This window comes from Salmo trutta, chromosome 11, assembly GCF_901001165.1.
Source record: "Salmo trutta chromosome 11, fSalTru1.1, whole genome shotgun sequence".
NCBI lineage: Eukaryota > Metazoa > Chordata > Actinopteri > Salmoniformes > Salmonidae > Salmo > Salmo trutta.
In genome coordinates, this window is record NC_042967.1 from 12,129,309 (window position 1) to 12,155,501 (window position 26,193).

The following is a 26,193-nucleotide window of genomic DNA, read 5'->3' on the forward strand; positions in this document are numbered from 1 at the left end:
GGGCGGAGGTTTGCGACAGGGTATACTGCTCCTCTACTAACGTAAAAATGAAAGAATCTAATTACAAATGTTTGTACAAATGTTATTACACTCCAATGAGACTCCACAGAATGAAAACAGACATTTCTCCTAACTGTAAAAGATGTACCTCTGAAAGTGGAACCTATATGCATGTATTTTGGAGCTGCAGAGAGATTGCCAGATTTTGGTAATCTATACATACTGCTGCACAGATAATACTAGATGTACAGTTTGATATGACCCTGTGTATCTATCTTCTTAATGCCCAGCAGGACTTTGTTCTTGATCCTGACAGAGAAAATTTGCTTATGACTATTACATACTGCTAAGAAATGTATTCTTCTATTGTGGGCCTCTAATACTTTTACATTTAAAATGTGGATTGACCAGATTGTTGACTTTCTCCCTCTTGAAAAGCTCACTTATGACCTCCGCAAGAGACAGCCCAAGTTTGATAGACTCTGGTCTCCACTACTCAACTATATTTCAAATTGGACAGAGTGAATGGGGTGATTAGGGAAATGAGCAGATACATGTTGTGTAAGGTGCTGTAAAATCTAAAAACTAATTATTTGCTCGTCATCTCAGCTAAGGCTGGAAATAGCTAATAAGAACCTTGATAGTGCTGCTGCAAGCTTTTATATATATTTATTTTTGAATAATTATTCTTTATTTTTTTATATATATTTTTTTTTACATTTTCATTTTTATTATTGTTAGTTTTTATTTTTATTTTTTATTATTAGTTTATTTGTATTATTATTATTATTTTTTAAAGTCTGTCACATCTGTGAGTGCGGAATATGTTTTGTTGGTTGTTTGAAAAACAAGAAAACTTTAAATTGAGAAAAAAAAGGTAGTAGTAATATTTCATTCAGTACAGAAATTTGTAGGCGGCTTAACTTACCCTGTCCCTCAGCTCAACTGACCACATACCCAGGGTAAATTGTGCCAAGACACCACTTTTTTTTGGACAAGCTATATTTACATGAATTCTGATTTTTTCTATGGATACACAACATCCTGAAATATATGTAGATATCTTTGTTAGGGGCCTCCCGAGTGGTGCAGTGGTCTAAGGCACTGCATCGCAGTGCTAGCTGTGCCACTAGTGATTCTGGGTTCGAGTCCAGGCTCTGTCACAGCCGGCCGCGACCGGGAGACCCATGGGGCGATGCACAATTGGCCCAGCATCGTCCGGATTAGGGGAGGGTTTGGCCAGCAGGGATGTCCTTGACCCATCGTGCACTAGCGACTCCTGTGGCGAATACTATATTTCCCTTGACGGAGTGATAATGAATGTCATTTTTTTTAACAAATTTAACATTATTTAACTAGGCAAGTCAGTTAAGAACAAATTCTTATTTAGAATGACAGCCTACCCTGGCCAAACCCGGACGACGCTGGGACAATTGTGCACTGCCCTATGGGACTCCTAATCACGGCTGGATGTGGCACAGCCTGGATTCGAACCAGGGACTGCGATGCAGTGCCTTAGGCCGCTGTGGCACTCATTTAATCCCACTCTCCCCTAGCAGCCATACTGAATAGCAATGAAGGAAGCAATGTGGTCAAAGGAACATTACTTCCTGATTCACAAGAGACAACCCACCCCTTCGGCTGTGAGAGATTGATTCCACCCTGCTACCTGCCTGGGCCATTTCCACACAAATTGAATAGTACTAGCAAACCAAGAATGTGTCAGCCAGGCCCAGGAGTTATGCTGCTATAGGCTCACACTATGCTAGAAAATGAAAATAAATTGTGCATCACATCTCGGGAATGTTTACCTCAGGCTATGGGGTATGCTATGGTGCAGTAAATCAACATTTGCAGCATTCACACAGAGTGCCATGGTTTCAATATGGTCAGTGCTATTTGGAATCCTTGGGAAGTCCCTACCCCTAAACGCTTACCTAACCTAACCCAGACCGTTTCAATATAGGCTCATCGAGGCGGAACACAATTTGTTTAGAGCAGTTGCACTTAAGAAGTGTTATAAACTTCAGAAATAGGAGAGTCCATTAGTGAAAATACAGCCTGGACACCGATCTGTTTGTGCGGACTTGGCGTGACTATGACTATAGAAGTTGGCAAGACGGCACAAACAAATCAGGGACCAGGCTAGTCAAACTAGGGGGCCCTAAATGTATTCACATCCTGAGCAAATACAGTCAATTATCAGTGTTGATGGTACATCAACATGTCATGTCACATCTGCAAAAATACAGTGTTCACTCACTGTTCATGGGACTGTGCTCCCACCCATCCAGGACATCTACTTGAAACTGTGCCTGAGGATGTCTCGCAGCATCATCAAGGACCCCACACACCAGCTGTTCGCTCACGTCAAGCAGACGGTATCGGAGCATGAGGTCTGATACCAATCAGGCCCAGAGACAGTTGCTATCAACAAACCATCAGACAGCTGAACACTTGAACGGGACTGACCACCTGCACTGAGTCACAGCACCTTAGCACACATGCATGCACACCTCTTATTTACTATTGCTAAATACTGCACATTTTAAACACTTGCCCCCAACCCCCCCTTCCCCAAAACGTGTAAATATTGTTAGATAAATTGTGGCTTCCTGTATTATGCTAGAATGTTCATTCTATTTTACTGAGCCATTTACTTTGTTTGAATACTTATATTGTATTACTTCTTATTGTTGTTGCATTGTCGAGAAGGAACCTGCAAGTAAGCATTTTGTTGGACGGTGTATATCCTGAACATACGACTAATCAAACTTGTTGTGGTTGGGTCTACACTGACTTGACACAGACAGGCTGCATCCCAATCCTCCACCCTTTTCCCAAAGTTTGTAATTGCACACTTCCCGTCACAGATTTATCAATGGTGGAAACTCCCTGCAGCCAACAATTACACCACTCAAATGCTTTTAGATCCATGACTGATGTGTACAAGTGTAAAGGGGGGGAGAATCTGGACACACACTCACACACACACACACACACACAGACTAGATAAATTGCATTGCATTTTATTACACAGACTAGCCAAAAACAGTCTTGACAATATACAGTTGAAGTTGGAATTTTACATACACTTAGGTTGGAGTCATTAAAGCTCGTTTTTCAACCACTCCACAAATTTCTTGTTAACAAACTATAGTTTTGACAAGTCGGTTAGGACATCTACTTTGTGCATGACACAAGTAATTTTTACAACAATTGTTTACAGACAGATTATTTCACTTATAATTCACTGTATCACAATTCCAGTGGGTCAGAAGTTTACACACACTAAGTTGACTGTGCCTTTAAACAGCTTGGAAAATTCCAGAAAATTATGTCATGGCTTTAGAAGCTTCTGATAGGCTAATTGACATCATTTGAGTCAATTGGAGGTGTACCTGTGGATGTATTTCAAGGCCTACCTTCAAACTCAGTGCCTCTTTGCTTGACATCATGGGAAAATCAAAAGAAAATCAGCCAAGACCTCAAAAACTAATGTGTAGACCTCCACAAGTCTGGTTCATCCTTGGGAGCAATTTCCAAACGCCTAAAGGTACCACGTTCATCTGTACAAACAATGGTACGCAAGTATAAACACCATGGGACCATGCAGCCGTCATACCGGTTAGGAAATAGACAAGTTCTGTCTCCTAGAGATGAACATACTTTGGTGCGAAAAGTGCAAATCAACAGCAAAGGACCTTGTGAAGATGCTGGAGGAAACAGGTACAAAAGTATCTATATCCACAGTAAAACGAGTCCTATATTGACGTAACCTGAAAGGCCGCTCAGCAAGGAAGAAGCCACTGCTTCAAAACCGCCATAAAAATGCCAGACTACGGTTTGCAACTGCACATGGGGACAAAGATCGTACTTTTTGGAGAAATGTCCTCTGGTCTGATGAAACAAAAATAGAACTGTTTGGCCATAATGACCATCGTTATGTTTGGAGGAAAAAAGGGGACGCTTGCAAGCCGAAGAACACCATCCCAACCGTGAAGCACGGGGGTGGCAGCATCATGTTGTGGGGGTGCTTTGCTGCAGGAGGGACTGGTGCACTTCACAAAATAGATGGCATCATGAGGCAGGAAAATGATGTGGATATATTGAAGCAACATCTCAAGACATCAGTCAGGATGTTACAGCTTGGTCGCAAATGGGTCTTCCAAATGGACAATGACCCCAAGCATACTTCCAAAGTTGTGGCAAAATGGCTTAAGGAAAACAAAGCCAAGGTATTTAAGTGACCATCATAAAGCCCTGACCTCAATCCTGTAGAAAATTTGTGAGCAGAACTTGAAAAGCGTGTGCGAGCAAGGAGGCCTACCAACCTGACTCAGGTTCACCAGCTCTGTCAGGAGGAATAGGCCAAAATTCACCCAACTTATTGTGGGACGCTGGTGGAAGACTACCCGATACGTTTGACCCAAGTTAAACAATTTAAGGGCAATGCTACCAAAAACTAATTGGGTGTATGTAAACTTCTGACCCACTGGGAATGTGATAAAAGAAATATAAGCTGAAATGAATCACTCTCTACTATTATTCTGACATTTCACATTCTTAAAATAAAGTAGTGATCCTAACTGACCTAACACAGGGAATTGTTACTAGGATTAAATGTCAGGAATTGTGAAGAACTGAGTTTAAATATATTTGTTAAGGTGTATGTAAACTTCCGACTTCAACTGTACACTGAATAAAAATATAAAACGGAATATGTAAAGTGTTGGTCCCATGTTTCATCAGCTGAAATAAAATATCCCAGAAATGTTCCATACACACATAAATCTTATTTCTCTCAAATGTTGTGCACACATTTGTTTACATCCCAGTGAGTGAGCATTTCTTCTTTGCCAAGATAACCCATCTGCCTGATAGGTGTGGCATATCAAGAAGTTGATTAAACAGCATGATCATTACACAGGTGCACCTTGCGCTAGGGATAAAGGCCACTCTAAAATGTAATGCCACAGATAGACTATACAGTTGAAGTCAGAAGTTTACATACACCTTAGCCAAATACATTTAAACTCAGTTTTTCACAATTCCTGACATTTAATCCTAGTACAATTTCCCTGTCTTAGGTCAGTTAGGGTCACCACTATTTTAAGAATGTGAAATGTCAGAATAATAGAGAGAATGATTCATTTCAGCTTTTATTTCTTTCATCACATTCACAGTGGGTCAGAAGTTTACATACACTCCATTAGTATTTGGTAGTACTGCCTTTAAATTGTTTATCTTGGGTCAAACGTTTTGGGTAGTCTTCCACAAGCTTCCCACAATAAGTTGGGTGAATTTTGTCCCCTTCCTCCTGACAGAGCTGGTGTAACTGAGTCAGGTTTGTAGGCCTCCTTGCTCACACACGCTTTTTCAGTTCTTCCCACAAATTTTCTATAGGATTGAGGTCAGGGCTTTGTGATGGCCACTCCAATACCTTGACTTTGTTGTCCTTAAGCCATTTTGCCACAACTTTGGAAGTATGCTTGGGGTCATTGTCCATTTGGAAGACCCAATTGCAACCAAGCTTTAACTTCCTGACTGATCCACATAATTTTCCTCCTCATGATGCCATCTATTTTGTGAAGTGCACCAGTCCCTCCTGCAGCAAAGCACCCCCACAACATGATGCACCAAAGTACTTTCATCTCTAGGAGACAGAACGTGTCTCCTTCCTGAGCGGTATGACGGCTGTTTGGTCCCATGGTGTTTATACTTGCGTACTATTGTTTGTACAGATGAACGTGGTACCTTCAGAAGTTTGGAAATTGCTCCAAGGATGAACCAGACTTGTGGAGGTCTACACATTTTTTCTGAGGTCTTAGCTGATTTCTTTTGATTTTCACATGATGTCAAGCAGAGGCACTGAGTTTGAAGGTAGATCTTGAAATACATCCACAGGTACACCTCCAATTGACACAAATTATGTCAATTAGCCTATCAGAAGCTTCTAAAGCCATGACATTTTTTTCTGGAATTTTCCAAGCTGTTTAAAGGCACAGTCAACTTAGTGTATGTAAACTTCTGACTCACTGGAATTGTGATACAGTGAATGATAAGTGAAATAATCTGTCTGTAAACAATTGTTGTAAAAATTACTTGTGTCATGCACAAAGTAGATGTCCTAACCGACTTGCCAAAACTATAGTTTGTTAACAAGAAATTTGTGGAGTGGTTGAAAAACGAGTTTTAATGACTCCAACCTAAGTGTATGTAAACGTCTGACTTCAACTGTATATACAAAAGTATAAAATTAGTGGATTTGGTTATTTCAGCCACACCTCTTGTGGCCTGTGGGACCACCGAGTGCTAAAACGTGTAGTGCGTAAGAATCATCTGTCCTCGGTTGCAACACTTATTACTGAGTTCCAAACTGCCTCTAGAAGCAATGTCAGCACAATAACTGTTCGTTGGGAGCTTCGTGAAATGGGTTTCCATGGCTGAGCAGCCGCACACAAGCCTAAGATCACCATGCGCAATGCCAAGCATCAGCTGGAGTGGCGTAAAGCTCGCCGCCATTGGACTCTGGAGAAGTGGAAACGCGTTCTCTGGAGTGATGAATCATGCTTAACCATCTGGCAGTCCGACGGGCGAATCTGGGCTCGCCGGATGCCAGTAGAATGCTACCTGCCCCAATGCATAGTGCCAACTGTAAAGTTTGGTGGAGTAGGAATAATGGTCTGGGGCTGTTTCCCAAGGTTCGGGCTAGGCCCCTTAGTTCCAGTGAAGGGAAATCTTAACGCTACAGCATACAATGACATTCTAGACGATTCTGTGCTTCCAACTTTGTGGCAACAGTTTGAGGAAGGCCCTTTGTTCCAGCATGAAAATGCCCCTGTGCACAAAGTGAGGTCCATACAGAAATGGTTCGTCAAGATCGGTGTGGAAGAACTTGACTGGCCTGCACAGAGCCCTGACCTCAACCCCATCAAACACGTTTGGTATGAATTGGAACGCCGACTGCGAGCCAGGCCTAATCGCCCAACATCAGTGCACGACCTCACTAATGCTCTTGTGGCTCAATTTAAGCAAATCCCCGCAGCAATGTTTCAACATCTAGTGGAAAGCCTTCCCAAAAGAGTGGAGGCTGTTACAGCAGCAAGGGGGGGACCAACTCCATATTAATGCCCATGATTTTGGAATGAGATGTTCGATGAGCAGGTGTATCTCAAGTTTTGAGGGAGCGTCTAATTGGCATGCTGACTGCAGGAATGTCCACCAGAGTTGTTGCTAGATAATTGAATGTTAATTTCTTTAACATAAGCCGCCTGAAGTCATTTTAGAGAATTTGGCAGTATGTCCAACCGGCCTCACAACTGCAGACCACGTGTATGACAGTGTGTGGGCAAGAGGTATGCTGATGTCATTGTTAACAGAGCGCCCCATGGTGGCAGTGCGGTTATGGAATGTGCAGGCATAAGCTACAATGAACACAATTGCATTTTATCTATGGAAATGTGAATGCACAGAGATACCGTGACAAGATCCTGAGGCCCATTGTCGTGCCATTCATCCGCCGCCATCATCTCATGTTTCAGCATGATAATGCACTGCCCCATATCTCAAGGACCTGTACACAATTCCTGGAAGCTGAAAATGTCCCAGGTCTTCCATGGCCTGCATACTCACCCACTGAGGATGTTTTGGATAGACATGTACGACAGTATCCAGCAACGTCGCAAAGCAATTGAAGAGTGGGACAACATTCCACAGGCCACAATCAACAGCCTAATCAACTCTTTGTGAAGATGTGATGCGCTGCATAAGGCAAACGGTTGTTACGCCAGATACTGACTCCACGCCCCTACCCTTTAAAAAAAAGTATGTGTGACCAATAGATGCATATCTGTACTCTCAGTCATGTGAAATCCATAGATTAGGGCCTAATGAATTTATTTCAATCAACTAATATCCTTATATGAATTACAACTCAGTTACATCTTTGAAATGGTTGCATTTATATTTTTCAGTATACTTGTAGCTCATTAAACCATCGGATTTGTCCAAACATACATCGGTAGCCTACATATTGGATGGCTAACCATAGGCCTGGGGCCATTAAACACTACTGTTTAACAGACTGCTTATCAAAATGAACAGTTACAAGAGTAACTCACTAATTTCCCTCATCTCCCATAGTAGCATTGTGTGCGTGTGTTCATTTCCCCATCTCCCATTGTAGCTAATTTCCCAGGGAAGTAAATAAGGTAATAGTGATTAAATCAGTCTACAATTGATCTGATTGATAAATGCATTACAGAGTCAATATACATAAATTACAAAACATCTGCAGGACAGCAAGTATAGTTGAAGGCACTTTTACTTTTGGGCAGAAGACTCTATTAGTTGCACACATGCACTGAATTTAAAGCAACAAAAGAACATAGCTTCCATCGATCATGGACAACAATATGGATTTAAGAGATTAATGTAGTTACTCATACTATGAAAAATAAAATTGACTTCTTACAAGGGCCTATACATTTGACTTTGGTGAACAGTTAAAATGACAAACCAGAGGGAAGTCAAAAGATGAATACCCATATAGTTCAAGAAAAACAGATTCAAAACGCACTTTATAAAACTAAAAGCAGTTAAGGGCAGTTTGACCAACTATTGAGATACAGTAGTTCACTAAATAAAAAGGTATAAACATTCTCCATTGCCATTAACTGAAGTTGAACAGTATTTTTCAGTTCTTGTCTACTTTGTAAATGCAGGGGTGTATTCATTACGCCAATTGGGCATGACAGCATGCAATCGCTCAGTCCTTGTATTCAGTGTACTTCTTAGACGAGCCATGCACCTTGCTGGCTGGGTACTTCAGCCTATTTAGGGCCATTTTGCACAGCACTGCTTGGGGTAAATCGATATGACACTTCTCGGCCAGCTCAACTAGGTAGATGAGGACGTCGCTGAGTTCATGTGCCAGGTGCTCGCGCTCGGAGTCGGTCCAGCCGGGAAGTCCTTCGGTCACCTCGCCACGCCACTGGAACAGCTCCGATACCTCGCCCACTTCTCCGACCATAGCTAGCAGGAGGTTGCGGGGTTGGTGGAACTGGTTCCAGTCTCGCTCGTCAGTAAATTCCGCTTGCATCCGTCGTATGTCTTCGATGGTAGGTTCGGCAGTGAAAGAGAACGTATCAGTTGGGGTTCTTCTCTTAGTTCCATTTTGTTTGGCAGCGTGGGTGTCTGCCTCGCCGTTTTCACAAGCTATTTTTGACTTGCTAGGAGTGCCATTGGTGTGTTTAGCTTCAGATGGGGCCACCGTCTCTCTGTCCAGTCCATGCACTCCATCGCCGTTCATTGCCATTGTCAATTTTACACCAAACTATTGCACGGATCAACACTTACTTCGCTGTAAACAGCCAACCTTGACGACAATATGGGAAAACTCCCGCCACATAGACGCTGCTCTTGTAACCCGGAAGGTGTAACATAAATCGCCGGAAATTCGAAATATGGGTTGCATTGTGGGGTGTTTAGTGTTCCTAAAGGCATTTGCCCTCGGACTTTGTGTGAAACTAATTTACTATGACTACAACTACCATAATACCCTAAATAGAAAGGCTAAACATGGCAGGCTCCTCTGCACTGCTATGTAATATGAATAAACAAATTGCAATATTTTATCCAACGATTACTTACCGAAGGCACAGTTGGTGTGTGATACGGAGAATATGTATGTCTGTCTCCCGATGCCAGAGTCAAGCCCAAACAAAACGGAAAAGGTAGGTCCACGGAGTGAATGCTAACGTTAGCTAGCTCGCACTGATGTGCACTGTTTGTGTATCGTGTGCGCGCCTGTGCTAGTTAGCGAGGATGACAGTCGCACATCATTCATAACCACATTCCCTCCGTATTTAGACGTTGCAAACATTGCTGTTACTTAAAAACCTTCATGCAGTTTATTTATAGCTAGTCGTCTGCATTGATAGCTTCCTTTATAAATATGTAAATAGTGTCCTTCTTACCCCTCTCTGCCTTCAGAGCATCCTCACAGGTTGTCTTGACAGGGATTCTGAATGACTTTGATTAGGTAGGATGATGTCACTAACGTTTTGCTGATATGCCGCATTCAAAACAACTGGGAACTCATGACGTCAGTGATATTTAGGTCGGAAAGTCGGAGCTCTAGAAAGAGGCCCGAGTTTTAAAAAAATACATTATTTCACCTTTATTTAACCAGGTAGGCAAGTTGAGAACAAGTTCTCATTTACAACTGCGACCTGGCCAAGATAAAGCAAAGCAGTTCGACACATACAGTCAATAATACAGTAGAAAAATAAGTCTATATACAATGTGAGCAAATTAGGTGATTATGGGGATGAGGTAGTTGGATGGGCTATTTACAGATGGGCTATGTACAGGTGCAGTGATCTGTGAGCTGCTCTGACAGCTGGTGCTTAAAGCTAGTGAGGGAGATATGAGTCTCCAGCTTCAGTGATTTTTGCAGTTCGTTCCAGTCATTGGCAGCTGAGAACTGGAAGGAAAGGCGGCCGAATGAGGAATTGGCTTTGGGGATGACCAGTGAAATAGTTCAGAGTTGGATGACTGTTCATATCGATTTTTTTTTTCTTCCCCCAATCGGAGCACGTTTTTCCCCAGTTCCCAGTTGTTGAACGCACTGAAGTTGGAGATTTCCGAGTTCCCTGTTTTGAACGCGGCAATAAGTCCACCAACAGAACTGTCTACATAAATGTTGCACTGTAATTAATGACCCACATCTAAACTCCTATAACAGACAACCCTGGCAGTTAGCTATTCATAAGTCCAGTCTATTAGTCAGTTCAGAAAATGAAATCGTGGAGTTGATATGGTGGCCTCCCATTTGTAAGTGTTCATTTCTCTGACTGTGATTGTGTGCTTCTAGTGCTCCCCAGGACCTGGTCGGTGTGGTGGGTCTGGAGATCCATGCTCAGATCCACTCCAACACCAAGCTGTTTTCTGGCTCCCAGGTCGGGTTCCAGGCTCCACCTAACTCCCTGGTGTCCTTCTTTGATGCCTCCTTACCTGGAACTCTACCTGTGAGTTATCGTGCATCTGATGATAAGCATGCCTCATGTCAATAAAGGCTGTTTGTTTGTCTATTCGTTGCGTAATAATACAGTTGTCCATCATAACATAATCTGGTCTATGTAACCTAGCCTACAATATGTCGGTGTACATAGGCCTACTCGGTCAAAGGAAAGTTCCTTTCCTCTTCCTCCTCAGGTGCTGAACAGACGATGTGTGGAGGCTGCAGTGATGACAGGCTTGGCCCTTAACTGTACCATCAACAGGAAGTCTCTCTTTGACAGGAAGCACTACTTCTACGCTGACCTTCCTGTAAGTCAACCCCGACCCCATCTATCCTCCAATCACAAGCAATCGTCAATCACATTTATGTCTAAAGCCCTTTTTAGGCTGCATCAGCAGTTTTTACAAAGTTATTGAATACAGTAACCCGGCCTAAATCACAGATGAGACAACTTACTCCCCCGTTAATAAGTAGCTCTCGTCGGTCAAAGCAGCCATCTCTCCCCAAAGTAACTTTGCCATTTTACTTCCTTATTGCCACCGATATCTAGCCAAATGACAGCTTCTGTTCCTGCAATCTGTTAGCTGTTAGAAGTTAAGTCGCGGCCAAGTGATATTCACCCTCACCTTGCTGCCAGGCGCTCCTGGGTAATGTTAGTGCCGTTATGACTGACATTTTATGACCTTGACATCAAGACATGTCATTGGAAGAGTCGATGAGATTCAATAGCAATTGCCCAACAAAGCCTCCCAAAAAGTTTCATTTCACTTTGGAAAGATGGGCAGCCCTAGCTTAATGTGACCTATGTAGAAAGAAATGACCCTGACATTACTCTTGACGAGCTGATGATGAGAAATTGTGGCCTGAGAAAAGGATGAATTTGAATAATTTAAGTGCCTTAGCGGTATTATACCATAATGGGACTTTCCACTCTGAAGAAAATGACAAGACAGCTAGGAGATTTGTCTGTTACAGTGCAATCCATACCTTTCCTGTATTAGATGAGTGAAGAGTTTCAAAAGCTTCCCTGACTTTGTCCTAAGATCAAGGTCATTTCTAATGACCAATAGAGTAGCTTGTGAGGGTTATTTTGTGGGGTCAGGGAATGGATTGTTGATCGTCGGGTTGTCAGTGCTGTTGTCTTAATGTTATGGTATGTCAATATCCTGTCAATTAAGAAATGGACTAGATGACATGATGGCCTAAGTCATTCTAGTTCTTTTGAATGAAAGCATATGATCAACACAAGGCCTGCCAAGCCTAGATTGTTAGAAGATTGAGTTGTCTTCGAACCCAGCAGTCAGATTCATTGGTAATAATGTTATCGTGAGGCTACAGCTGCATAATCCTTCCTCGCAGCAGAGGTACATTATTGATTTCAAAAGCTCCGACATGTATCCCAGGGGTGAAATCCCAGCAGGAAGCCGAAGGATTATTCCCAAATCCCACCTCATCTTGTTTCCCCGTTGTAGATTTTCGGTCCGCTTACTGAGTGTTGCATCACCTCTCTCTCTGGGTTATGTTAAAACATGCTGTTGAAACGATAGTGCTAGTTAAGATTTAAATGTTCACCATGCCCACAAGTGGTACCAATGCTTATAAATATGTTTTTGCTTACGCTGTAGACAACACTTGTGTTTTACCAGACCTGGGAAATAGACAGGGAATAGGGAGGGAGGGTAAAAGGCCTATATTGCATAATGAATCCTGCTAATGCGTTAAATTCAGTTGGGAGTGATGTTCATGCTCTCTTCATGATATGTAGAGCGAGAAAATAATAGCCGTGATGACTGAAGCATTAAGCAGCACATTCTCTATTAAACTATTTTACTAGCAGCCTATTGAAGTAGAGAGAACGAGGACATAAGAAAAACATGCATTTATTAAGAACACATATATGGAGTTGTGCATTATTGATGTGTTCCATGATTTAATTTCACACAACGAACGCACTGCTGCTCATTACATGATTTATGATGCGCTTGCCTGACCAGCAGCAGGAATGAATTGAAGTGACAGGCAGGTGTTATAACAGCTAGCCTCTTCTTAATAACATGCACCAGCAGCTTCACACTAAGCTACTAGCGGATATGCATAATTAGACTTTTCTGGAGTGTTTTCTGTGCAGACGTTTATCCCTGACGACTATTTAATGACTCAAATGGATCTGTTTCGTGGGACGTGGATGTACAGTAGCTAGGCCTAGTTGAATCCAGGGTTGTAGAGGGGAATAGATTGGTGCATCGAATCATGAATCCGTTGAAGTGAACCGAATCTGAAAACGACAAATAGCTGGAGAGAGAGCTCTAGTTGGAGAAAACGACAAATAGTTGGAGAGAGAGCTCTCAGGTTTGGATTTACTTTCCTGAACCGACTGAGTGCTTTAATACCAGACTGCTCATTAGGCTTTGGGGCTGGGGTGTGACGAGAAGAGCTTGAAGGACCCAGAGGCTTCCAGTAGCAGTTTTTTACCACCACTGGTCTGCATCCAACTTCAGCTGCCCTTCATTATACAAAGCACCAACACCCCTTCAGTGATTATGCAGGAATTGTAAATGATCCACCATTTTGGTGGATGCTAAGCTAACTAATGTAACCTGTGTGTGAACAGCAATGCATACACTATGCTAACTAGGAGGCACTTGCGCTAATGAATTGTAATGAATTACATTTGCATTGACACTGACAAAGCTCTATGAGTGAATTGATTATTCTAGAAAGGGAGAAATCAGCATCTTTTAATGCTATAATCCTGTATTTATAGTACATCGCTAAGATAAAATGGAATGTCTCACGTGGTTCATTATGCTTGTGTTGTTGCCAATGATTGATTTGTTGATCAGGTACAGTACAACACACAGATGGTTATGGTAAATTCACTTTATTTCTCTCCTTTTTTTGCTCATATTTATTCCTTCCCTTTCTTTTTCTTCCGTCGGCATGCCAATAAGTATGATGAATGTTTAGTCTTTTCTAGCGCCGGTTGCCGTGGCAACGGGACATAGTGCTACCGTACTCACTTGTGGAATAGCGGCAGCCAGCACAGTGGCTCTTCAGAATAAGAGAACAGATAAAATATTAATTCAGTTCGCTTTTGTGACTTTGAACCCCTCTCAACGAAACAACAATAATATTCCAACTGCATAATAATGAGTTGGAGTAACCAGTTTTAGGGGCCTATTATCCCCCCCAAAGTAACTAACTAATGGCTGAATCTTAGCTCATGTTTAATGCAGGGTTTTCTATTTTGTTCATAACACTCTTGACCCCTTTGAAATATTTAAAGTTATTTCCAAGTTAATTGTAATGGTAAATCGTTGATTATGCAGGCCAAGTTTATTTCGGTATTATCCCCATGTTTTCCTATAGTGTCTATAATATACATTACTTAATTGTATTATATAGTGGCTGTAATTAAATACCTAAGCCTGGTCCCAGATCTGTTTGCGAGGAGTCATCTATAGGTAATACCTATAATCGTTGTCATGCCAAATGTCAAGTTTATACAGCATATGAGACCAAGCTATTACATACCTGATAAATGAGACACATTTAGACTGCTGAAGCAAGCACACAGAATTGACCTTTTCTAGTTTCATGTGTTTCCTCTGTCCAGGCGGGTTACCAGATCACCCAACAGAGGCTGCCCATCGCTGTGGACGGCACCCTGACCTACAGTCACCTGGGGGGCCGTAAGAGGAACACGGTGGTCACCAAGAGTGTCAGGATCAAACAGATCCAGTTAGAGCAGGACAGTGGCAAGAGCCTCCACGATGACTACAGGAGCCAGACCCTTATAGACCTCAACAGAGCAGGTAGATGGAGTTTAGCTTCCCATCGGTGTAGCTCAATAGAGCAGGTAGAAGGAGTTTAGCTTCCCATCGGTGTACCTCAACAGAGCAGGTAGATGGAGTTTAGCTTCCCGTTGGTATACCTCAACAGAGCAGGTAGATGGAGTTTAGCTTCCCATCGATGTACCTCAACAGAGCAGGTAGATGGAGTTTAGCTTCCCATCGGTGTACATCAACAGAACAGGTAGATGGAGTTTAGCTTCCCATCGGTGTACCTCAACAGAGCAGGTAGATGGAGTTTAGCTTCCCGTTGGTATACCTCAACAGAGCAGGTAGATGGAGTTTAGCTTCCCATCGGTGTACCTCAACAGAGCAGGTAGATGGAGTTTAGCTTCCCATCGGTGTACCTCAACAGAGCAGGTAGATGGAGTTTAGCTTCCCGTTGGTGTACCTCAACAGAGCAGGTAGATGGAGTTTAGCTTCCCATCGGTGTACCTCAACAGAGCAGGTAGATGGAGTTTAGCTTCCCGTTGGTGTCCCTCAACAGAGCAGGTAGATGGAGATTAGCTTCCCGTTGGTATACCTCAACAGAGCAGCTCCCATAGAGTTCAAACACTCATAGACTCCAAGAGGAGTCTACCATAGAGCTCCAACTAGTATATACAGATCTAGACAGAACAGGGACTGGCTAGCCAAATCCTATGTAGGCATATGGGGAGTGTATGTAACATCTCTCTCTCCCTCCAGGTGTGGGACTGATGGAGCTGGTGATGGAGCCAGACATGAGCTGTGGAGAGGAGGCAGCAGCAGCCGTCAGAGAGATGCAGCTCATACTGCAGGCTCTAGGGACCTGCCAGGGAAACATGGCTGGTGGGGAGGCCTGCATTGGACACAGGGGCGCCGTATCTCTCTTGCAATAGAGGACCAGCTGTATCATACCTTCTCTCTTGCAATAGAGGACCAGCTGTATCATACCTTCTCTCTTGCAATAGAGGACCAGCTGTATCATACCTTCTCTCTTGCAATAGAGGACCAGCTGTATCATACCTTCTCTCTTGCTATAGAGGACCAGCTGTCTCATACCTTCTCTCTTGCTATAGAGGACCAGCTGTATCATACCTTCTCTCTTGCCATAGAGGACCAGCTGTATCATACCTTCTCTCTTGCTATAGAGGACCAGCTGTATCATACCTTCTCTCTTGCAATAGAGAACCAGCTGTATCATACCTTCTCTCTTCCTGTAGAGGGCCAGCTGTCTCATACCTTCTCTCTCCTATAGAGGACCAGTTGTATCATACCTTCTCTCTTGCTATAGAGGACCAGCTGTATCATACCTTCTCTCTTGCAATAGAGGACCAGCTGTATCATACCTTCTCTCTTGCTATAGAGAACCAGCTGTATCATACCTTCTCTCTTGCTATAGAGGACCAGCTGTATCATACCTTCTCCCTTGCTATAGAGGACCAGCTGTATCATACCTTCTCTCTTGCTATAGAGGACCAGCTGTATCATACCTTCTCTCTTGCTATAGAGGGCCAGCTGTCTTATACCTCTCTCCTATAGAGGGCCAGCTGTCTTATACCTCTCTCCTATAGAGGGCCAGCTGTCTTATACCTCTCTCCTATAGAGGGCCAGCTGTCTTATACCTCTCTCCTATAGAGGGCCAGCTGTCTTATACCTCTCTCCTATAGAGGGCCAGCTGTCTTATACCTCTCTCCTATAGAGGGCCAGCTGTCTTATTCCTTCTCTCTTGCTATAGAGGGCCAGCTGTCTCATACCTTCTCTCTCCTATAGAGGGCCAGCTGTCTCATACTTTCTCTCTTCCTATAGAGGGCCAGCTGTCTCATACTTTCTCTCTTGCTATAGAGGGCCAGCTGTCTCATACCTTCTCTCTTGCTATAGAGGGCCAGCTGTCTCATACCTTCTCTCTTGCTATAGAGGGCCAGCTGTCTCATACCTTCTCTCTTGCTATAGAGGGCCAGCTGTCTCATACTTTCTCTCTTGCTATGGAGGGCCAGCTGTCTCATACTTTCTCTCTTGCTATAGAGGGCCAGCTGTCTCATACTTTCTCTCTTGCTATAGAGGGCCAGCTGAGAGTGGATGCCAACGTGTCCGTCCACAGACCTGGGGATCCTTGGGGCATCAGGACTGAGGTCAAGAACATTAACAGTGCCCGCAACCTGGCCAGGGCCATAGGTGAGTGCTGCAGAGGGCTTTTCACAATACTGAGCCAAACCAGAGAGGCGAAGCGAGAAGCTCCACTCGCGTCTATCTGTCCACGCGAGAATACGGCGATAAGTACACCAAGTGGGGATTGTTTTTGTATGGAGGTCTATGAGAGAGTATCGGATCTGGTAAGAAAAAAAATGTAATAGCTGATTTTCTAAGTGAGGCTTATTTGACCTAATAGAAGTTGCATAATGTTTAGGTTGTTACGAATGTACTGATATACACTACATGACCAAAAACATGTGGACACCTGCTCCAACATCTCATTCCAAAATCATGGGCATTAATATGGAGTTGGTCCCCCCTTTTGCTGCTATAACAGCCTCCACTCTTCTGGGAAGGCTTTCCACTAGATGTTGGAACATTGCTGCGGGGACTTGCTTCCATTCAGCTACAAGCATTAGTGAGGTCGGCACTGATGTTGGGCGATTAGGCCTGGCTCGCAGTCGGCGTTCCAATTCATCCCAAAGGTGTTCGGTGGGGTTGAGGTCAGGGCTCCAGCCCCAGACCATTTTTCCTCTTCCAACAAACGTTATAGTTGGCACTATGCAATGGGGCAGGTTGCGTTCTCCTGGCATCCGCCAAACCCAGATTTGTCTGTCCAGAGAATGCATTTCCACTTTTCCAGAGTCCAATGGCAGCGAGCTTTATACCACTCTAGCCGATGCTTGGCATTGCGCATGGTGATCTTAGGCTTGTGGGTTGCCATGGCTGTGCTGCTGCTCGGCCATGGAAACCCATTTCATGAAGCTCCTGACAAACAGTTATTGTGCTGATGTTGCTTCCAGAGGCAGTTTGGAACTCTGTAGTGAGTGATGCAACCGAGGACAGATGATTTCTATGCGCTACAGCACTCGCCGGTCCCATTCTGTGAGCTTGTGTGGTCTACCACTTTGCGGCTGAGCCATTGTTGCTCCGAGACATTTCCACTTCACAATAACAGCACTTACAGTTGACCGGGGCAACTCTCGCAGGGCTGAAATTTGACGAACTGACTTGTTGGAAAGATGGCATCCTATGACGATGCCACGTTGAAAGTAAACTGAGCTCTTCAGTAAGGCCATTCTACTGTTAATGCTCGTCTATGGAGATTGCATGGCTGTTTGCTCAATTTTATACACCTGTCAGCAACGGGTGTCCACTAATTTGAAGGGGTGTCCACATACTTTCATTTATATATATATATAAGTGGACGCACGTGGCATCTCAGCAACTTTGAGGAAAATAAATGATATTGGAGTTGTCTATTGTTTACAAGTGTATCTGCCCTCTGGCTAGAATGTTCCCATCTAATCTCGCCTCCTCCCGCCTGCCTTTGCGACAACGACTCCCATCGTCAGGGCAGAGACAAGACCATCTCGTCATTATATGGACTATGTTATAGAGTATCTCTGGCCAAACTGAGCCGAGCCAAACCAAGCTGTATTGAGCTGGCCTGGTTAAAGCCCTTCACCATAGTTGCTGGAACCGTGCCGAAAAGGACAATGTGAATAGACAATATCTGAGCCAGAACAGTTTGGTTCAGGTTGGCACAATAGTGTGTGAAGGGTATATCCTCATTGTCATTGGTGGGAGTTAGTGGAGGTACTGAAGTGAAGCGGTCACAACCCAGTGGGTCTGGAATGAGCTAGTTGGATGAGCACTCAGGGAAATATAGATACACACACACACACACACACACACACACACACACACACACACACACACACACACACACACACAGAAAGAGAGAAAAAGAGCGAACAGCATGGAATCCTTTTCATGGGCTGTCATCTTTCTGAAACAGTCGTCTGATGGAGGGCTGTGTAATTATGCGTGCACTGCAAGTCAAACTGGGAGTCAAAGATTAGAGACACCATGAGGCATAAACACACACACACACACACACCGGCCTTATCTGTCTTCGCCTGTGTGAATGTTCTCTCAGACAACTCAGTGAAGTAACTGCCAAAACTTCCCCTTGTCTCAACTTCATACGTCTTTCCATGATTTGTTCTTTCTGAGGTGTTTTATCCCGAAAGGCAGTCGTCACTCTCTCTGCCCACAGGAATCAGAGAAACAGGCTTTCTGTTGACAGGAACTGAAGATGGAAAGTCTTCTGAAGAGACGTTTAGTGTCGAGGGATAGTTAACATTGACCAGAAAGCACGAGGACTTTCCTACCCACACAAACTCAGGAAGATATAGAATACAACTTTATTGACCGTTTTGTTTCAGGGAACAACTGAGCACACACCGTCTGTATGCCTAACTTAGGCTAAATTGGCTTTCTACAGAACAATAGATTTCCCGTCAACACTAATTCCATTTGTACAGAGTTTCCCCATCAAACTGTCTCCAACTTACTGGAGAAAGTGGAGAGTCATAGGGGCCATTGGAATTCTTCACCGGGAGCAGCAGGCCATTAACAGTTGGTGTGATACGAAGTGACTTGGCCGCTTGCATTATTTATCCCAAGAGTAGACTTCCATTTTAGCTTAGTGCAGAGAAGTGATAAAGAGTTTTTAAAAGTCAAAACTCCAGATAGTCGTTTGTCACAGAGAACTAATGTAGCAGCAGTTAGGAGACTTCAGGCATGGCCATGTGTCATGGCAGATGTTGGGAGGATCTAACACTGTGCCAGTGGGCTGGATGCTTGCTTCTGATCAGGCCTGGTGTGTGTGTGTTGTGTGTGTGTGTGTGTGTGTGTGTGTGTGTGTGTGTGTGTGTGTGTGTGTGTGTGTGTTCATCAACAGACTATGAGATCCAGAGACAGATGTTTGTCCTGGAGAGCGGCGGCACGGTGCAGAACGAGACACGGTCGTTTGATGGCAAGACAGGGTAAGAGGCTTATAGAACCAACCCTCGAACCAAGTCGAGCCGACAAGTCCCATTACGTTACAGTGAGAGTGTTTCTGATAACATGTCAAAAATGTCTATTGACTAAGAATATGATGTTTCACAGGATACGGTACAATGTACACAGGATGTGTCTTTTCAGGGTTTTAATAGTTATTTGGGTCAGATATTCACCCCCCATATTTCAACACTGTATTCCCATATCCAGTGTGATATTTGATCTCAAGACATTCTCTCTTCTGAGGTTGATTTGAAAATGTTTTAGTAACTTAAGAATGATGAATGAGGCCACTTGGAGTCAGTCAGTGTCTGGTGTTGTGGACCAGCATGCTAGCGAAGGTTGTAAAGCCCATGAAATGAGCTGCTCTTCACACAGCTGGGGCCTGCCTCTAATGCGCAAGTTAGCGTTTTTCGTCATGAATCTTGTACTGGAGGCAGCTGTGCAGAGTGGTCAATAGCTGGCACAGCCACAAAGTCATAAAATCTGATTTTAAACCTAACCTTAACCACACTGCTAATATCCTGATGCCTAACCCTAACCTTAAATGAAGAACAAAAAGCCAATTTTGACTTTGCAGCTGGCCTATCTAAGGGAAAATCGCTCAGTTCTGCCTCCAGGACAAGACTCATGACAATAAACGTCAACCTGCCTATAACACCATCCCATGGCTGTGTGTGCGTGCGTGCGTGCATTGGGCCTGACAGAGTGTGTTTGACAGCAAAGGCCCACAGCTCTGTCATGGTCCAGAATTACACAGAATGACTGGGGGGCCCTCACCTCACACCTGTGGCCCTCGCCCATAGTTACAGCCTCTTCAACATGAACAATCTGCCGTAGTAACTGTTATAACGAGCGAAACACTATCGTTATACACTACCTCAAAGCCATAACATGTGTCTGTCTGTTTTACAGTCACACCATTCCAATGAGAGACAAGGAGGGCCTTCAGGACTACAGGTGAGTACATCTCATATTCACTTCAGAATGTTCTAGCAGCACAGCCTCCAGCACGGTGTGTGGTATTATAAGATCACTGCTGTAGGGCCTGCGTGGAGAGAAGAGGGGGAGCGAGACAGGAAGGAGAGGAGAGAGGTCATCGTGCCTAGGGGCCCAGTAGATGGACATCCCGATAAACATGCGCCACCTCGCGGCCCTAACGCTTCAGTTAGCAAGAACTGTGACGGAGAGTAAGCGTGTAAGTGTGTGTGTGTGTGTTTTGTGTGTAGAGGAGACAGCCCTCCGTCTGACCGTGTGGCACTGTGCCGTCTAAGAGGCCTGCAGAGATACAGCCAGCACTTCTCTCTTATCTTTCTCTACTGCTGATAACAGCTCCCTTTCCATCTCCTCTTATCTCACTCTTTCTCGCTCCCTCTCTCCTCTGTTGTCTTTAACCGTGCTTGCTCTGGGTGCTCCCTCTGTCACACATGCACTCTCACCTCTCCTCTCTCTTCTCTCTCCCCTCGCTCTCTTTTCTTCTCTCTCCATCTTTCTTTCTAACCCCCCCCCTCCAGGTTCATGCCGGAGCCCAACCTGCCTCCTCTGATGGTGTACGAGGCGTGCTCTACAGCCCCCCCTGGTGTTGCCCCCAGCCAGGTGGTGGTTCTGGAGGAGGTGAGGAAGAGGCTGCCGGAGCTGCCCAGCTTCAGGAGGCAGAGGCTGGTGGAGACCTACGGCATCCTCCCCGAACACAGCTTCACCCTGGTGGTGAGTGACTACTACAGTATGTAGGTGTGTCTGTTAACGTCCACCTGAGCAAGTTAATTATAGGAGATGGTAGGTAGGTTTCTCCCTCCATCTCTCTGGCTTTCATCTTCTGTCTTCCTGTCTGTCTCTCACCCTCCCACTTTCTGGCACTTTCTGCTCCCCCTCTTTCTGCTACCCCTCTCCTTTATCTCTCCATTGTACTCTCTCCCTCACTGTCTCTCAATTTAATAACTAACCAAAGTAACCTATTCTTGCACAGCCAGTTACCCTGTCTGCACTTCTGCCTCTGTCCAGCAAGGTGCAGTAGATTGTTGTATATACAGTATTATTGAGTGTGTTTCATTGGGTCTCCTGTTGTAGAATGAGGACGGGCTGATGGACTACTTTGAGGCCGTCGTCAAGGAGACCAAGGCTGGACCGAAAAAGGTGATTGGCTGGGTGATGAACGAGCTGCAGGGCCTCCTCCATCAACAGAACCTGAGTGTCAGCCAGAGGTGAGACACTCAGTCGTCCTCTTCCTCCTCCTCTTCCTCTGTGTCCTACTCTAGCCTCAGTCATTCTCTTTCTCCTCTCCACCTCATCCCTATCATTCTTCCTCTACATCCTTCATCTTGTTTCGCCCTCTTCTCCCTCCCTCCCTCCCGAACTCCTATCATGTGTCTCTCCTCCCCTTCCTCCTCCTCCTCCTCCGTTCTACTCTTTTCAGTCTTGCGTTGCCTTCAAACCCCATGTTGAAGATCCTATCTCAGGATCCAACGTCTTGGCTAGACGGAGGCCTGAAATCATTTCCATACTGGAAGCATAATTTATGTGCTTTTCCCCTGCGATGTTTCCTATCTGTCTTCGTGTTGATACCTTCCATTATTACTATGGCAGGCCGTGAATGTGAATAGAGAATATATCTGGGTAATAAGCTGAGTGTTTTTATTGTTTTTTTATATTACTGTTTTTATCCTACACTCCAGACTGTTCTAAGACTGATCAAACAGAGTAAAGTATGTGTTTTGTTTTGTCTTTGTCTGAGAACGAGTGGATGGGTGGGTGTTTGTGTGCCTTTTTGTCATTTAAAAAAAAGTGAGAGTGGATGTTGACTATGTGTGGATTCACGTGTTTGTTCGTTTATTCATATTTCCGTTCATAACTCAGTCAGTGTGTATGTGACTGTGTGTCTCTGGCTCAGTGTGTGTCTGACTCGGGGATTCGTGACGGCATTGATGATCATGTGCCCTGTAGGTGGCAATGGGCTGTCACAGAGAGAGACGGGCCAAATAGCCTCTCATTATAAGCACAGTGACTCCAGGGTACATAGACACTGTCACACAGGAGACGATAGACTGGGTCTAATGACATCTCCTGTGCTTTCTGTCTCTTCCTTCTCTTCTCTCTCTCTCTCTCGCTCTCTCTCATATCTGTCTCTCTGTCTCATATCTGTCTCTCTCTCTCATATCTGTGTGTCTCTCTCTCATATCTGTGTCTCTCTCTCATATCTGTCTCTCTCTCATATCTGTGTGTGTCTCTTTCTCTCTCATATCTCTCTCTTGCTCCCTCTCTCAGTCCGATCTCTCCTCAAGCTCTAGCCCAGGTACTGAATCTCCAGGAGAATGGACAAATCTCTTCTTCTATCGCCAAGCAGGTGAGAGGGAGCGAGAGAGAGATATGAGAGAGAGAGAGACACACACAGATATGAGAGAGAGACAGATATGAGAGAGAGACACAGATATGAGAGAGAGAGAGAGAGACAAATATCACAAAATGGCATAACATCCAAAACATTTAATGCAAAGTCCATATGTGTTACTACACTGAGTGTACAAAATGTTATTAACACTTTCCATGACACAGACTGACCAGGTGAATCCAGGTGAAAGCTATGATCCCTTATTGATGTCACTTGTTAAATCCACTTCAATCGGTGTAGATGAAGGGGAGGAGACGGGTTAAAGAAAGATTTTTAAGCCTTCAGAGGGTGAATGGGCAAGACAATAGATTGAAGTGCCTTTGAACTGGGTATGGTAGTAGGTGCCAGGCTAACTGGTTTGAGTGTGTCAAGAACTGCAAAGCTGCTGGGTTTTTCACACTCAACCGTTTCCCATGTGTATCAAGAATGGTCCACCACCCAAAGGACATCCAGCCAACTTGGCACAACTGTGGGAAGCTTTGGAGTCAATGTGGGCCAGCATCCCTGTGGAACGCTTTCAACACCTTGTAGTGTCCATGCCCTGATGAATTGTAGCTGTTCTGAGGGCAAAGGGGGGTGCAACTCAATATTAGGAAGGTGTCCTTAATGTTTTGTACCCTCAGTGTATATTATATCATTTTCAATTGGGGTTTAACCTGAATGTTTCATTGCTCCATACAGGTGTTCCAGGAGCTGTGGAAAACCCCAGGTAAAACGGCCCAGCAGATCGTCAAGGAGCAGGACCTGGGGATGGTCAACGACAGCATAGAGATCCACAGGATTTGCCAGAAGGTGGTGGACTCACACCCAGACCAGGTGAGGCCTCCCTGGGCAAGAGCTGCCACAATGAGGGCAGGTAGTTTGCCCCTGGTGATGCGTTGGGCAGACCACACCATCCTCTGAAGAGCCCTGCGGTTCCTGGCGGTGCAGTTGCCATACCAGGCGGTGATTCAGCCCGACAGGATGCTCTCAATTGTGCATCTGTAAAAGTTTGTGAGGGTCTTAGGGGCCAAGCCAAATTTCTTTAGCCTCCTGAGGTTGAAGAGGCGCTGTTGCACCTTCTTCACCACACTGTCTGTGTGGGTGGACCATTTCAGATTATCAGTGATGTGTACGCCGAGGAATTTGAAGCTTTTCATCTTCTTCAAGTCCACGATCAGCTCCTTCATTTTGTTGTCATTAGGAGAGAGAGGGGTTATTATTCTGGCACCACTCCTCCAGGGCCCTCACCTCCTCCCTGTAGGCTGTCTCGTCATTGTTGGTAATCCGGCCTACTACTGTTGTGTCGTGATTGAGTTAGAGACGTGCGTGGCCACGCAGTCATGGGTGAACAGGGAGTACAGGAGGGGGGCTGAGCACACACCCTTGTGGGGCCCCTGTGTTGAGGATCAGCGAAGTGGAGGTGTTGTTTCCTACCTTCACCACCTGGGGGGCTGCCCGTCAGGAAATCCAGAACCCAGTTGCACAGGGCGGGGTTCAGACTCAGGTCCCTGAGCTTAATGAGGAGCTTGATGTGTACAGGCTCATTTACTTTTTGCAAGTAGCAGTCTTGATAGAATTCTGTTGATGATCAATAAATTAAACGCAAACGTAAGTATTTGTGATTTATGCTGCTGTTACTGTGCCCCCTACAGGTCCAAGCCATCCGCAGTGGGAACAAGAAGGTTCTGAACAAGCTCATGGGTCTGGTCCAGAAGGAGACTAAAGGCAGGGCTGACCCAGTCCTGGTACGGGCCATCCTGGAGCAGAAGACCTCCTGAGGACTAACTAACACTGTCTGTGGCCACCTTGACTGCCTCAACCTTTATATGCCTGGTGGAATATCAAACTGGTCCAAGAGGCAGCAAGCATGACAACTTTATGGCTTCATCATAGTTATCATGTCCTCTGGTCAAGAGGATTATTGTTGCTAAATCAACTGTCTGTCATGTTGTCTTTTGGCACCGTAACCGGCTTTAAGTTGTTGCAGTTGTATTGTAACTTTATTTGTGTACATAAATATATTCTAATTCTCTTTGGAGTGTGCACACTTATCCCCTGCCAAACACACACTTCATCTAAAACTGTCAATGGAATGGGATGGCATATACTTCCTCCATAATAATCACACTTTAAAAGAGCCATTCTGGAATCCCTTTGCAGTTTGGAACACTCTGAACCCACCAGTGGCAGAACACAGCTAATAAAGGTATGGCCCATTACCAGGCAGTTTGGGAGTTGTCCCAGAAGTCATCTTTCTGCTTTTATCACTGCCCTCTGGCAGCACTGGAATGAATCAGGAGAGCAACAGAGGACAGAGGTAATATATGCAATGTATCTCCTAAAATGGATCGGATTAGGAATGATTTAGAGGTCAGTGTTCAGTCAGAGGAGAGACAGGAAGTAGTCATGAGTAGTGAGCGCCCCCTTGTGGCTGTCAAGTGAAGGAGATACATCTCTATCCTTCAGCCTTCTATGCTTCTCTCTAGTTAGGCATCTCTTACATTCAGTTGGCTTGAATATTGAGTTTTGTCAAATCACGCGGTAATTCAATACTGGTTGGCTGTGTGCATGTGACTTCAGTTTGGTAAGTAGGTAGTTGCCTCCCATTCATCCCCTTTATTTCTATTGAATGCCGTATGCAGTGACCTATATAAGAGGTATTGTGCACAACACAATTGGACTTCTTGATAAAAAAAGAGGGTTTGTGGCTGGCTGCTGTTTCAGTGCCTGTGAAGAAGACCTAGTTTTGAACAGAAGCTGGGTCACTGGATGAGGGGCTGTCAGAAGCCCTGTTTATACCTGCTGTTAACATTCGTCCTGATTTTTGTCCGTTTACACTTAGATCTGATCACAATGCGTCTTTTAATCGTCCAAAAATGTGGCCATAATCATAATTGGACAAGATCAGGACAAAGGCTGCATGTTAGAACCAGGTATGAACAGGG

At 44.5% G+C, this 26,193-nt stretch overlaps 2 protein-coding genes across 3 annotated transcripts; one reads left to right on the top strand and one right to left on the bottom strand.

The window, feature by feature from the left end:
- Positions 1–8,308: 8,308 nt before the first annotated feature.
- dctpp1 (dCTP pyrophosphatase 1) lies at positions 8,309–9,437 on the bottom strand. The gene has a single exon (XM_029766205.1). The coding sequence runs from the start codon at positions 9,317–9,319 to the stop codon at positions 8,771–8,773; it is 549 nt and encodes a 182-aa protein (XP_029622065.1). The 5' UTR covers positions 9,320–9,437; the 3' UTR covers positions 8,309–8,770.
- Positions 9,438–9,494: 57 nt separating this feature from the next.
- gatb (glutamyl-tRNA(Gln) amidotransferase, subunit B) lies at positions 9,495–25,284 on the top strand. Of its 2 annotated transcripts, XM_029766203.1 has the most exons (13): positions 9,501–9,737; positions 10,880–11,033; positions 11,221–11,334; positions 14,643–14,841; positions 15,565–15,687; positions 16,900–17,013; positions 19,781–19,865; positions 20,797–20,841; positions 21,396–21,588; positions 21,949–22,082; positions 23,143–23,221; positions 23,948–24,082; positions 24,901–25,284. In XM_029766203.1, exons 1-13 carry the CDS (start codon positions 9,583–9,585, stop codon positions 25,024–25,026), a joined length of 1,656 nt encoding a protein of 551 aa, XP_029622063.1. In that variant the 5' UTR covers positions 9,501–9,582; the 3' UTR covers positions 25,027–25,284. The 2 variants fall into 2 exon arrangements, with proteins under 2 accessions (XP_029622064.1, XP_029622063.1); XM_029766204.1 differs by lacking the exon at positions 23,143–23,221 and having other exon boundaries at positions 9,495–9,737.
- Positions 25,285–26,193: the final 909 nt, after the last annotated feature.

Bases quoted from the DNA above. Each gene is read 5' to 3' on its own strand.
- dctpp1 (XM_029766205.1), bottom strand. From the start codon at position 9,319: ATGGCAATGAACGGCGATGGAGTGCATGGACTGGACAGAGAGACGGTG.
- gatb (XM_029766203.1), top strand. From the start codon at position 9,583: ATGGCAGGCTCCTCTGCACTGCTATGTAATATGAATAAACAAATTGCA. The intron at 15,688-16,899 runs GTGGGGAGGCCT...CTCTTGCTATAG, and splicing joins CTGCCAGGGAAACATGGCTG to AGGGCCAGCTGAGAGTGGAT. The intron at 22,083-23,142 runs GTGAGACACTCA...TCCCTCTCTCAG, and splicing joins AACCTGAGTGTCAGCCAGAG to TCCGATCTCTCCTCAAGCTC.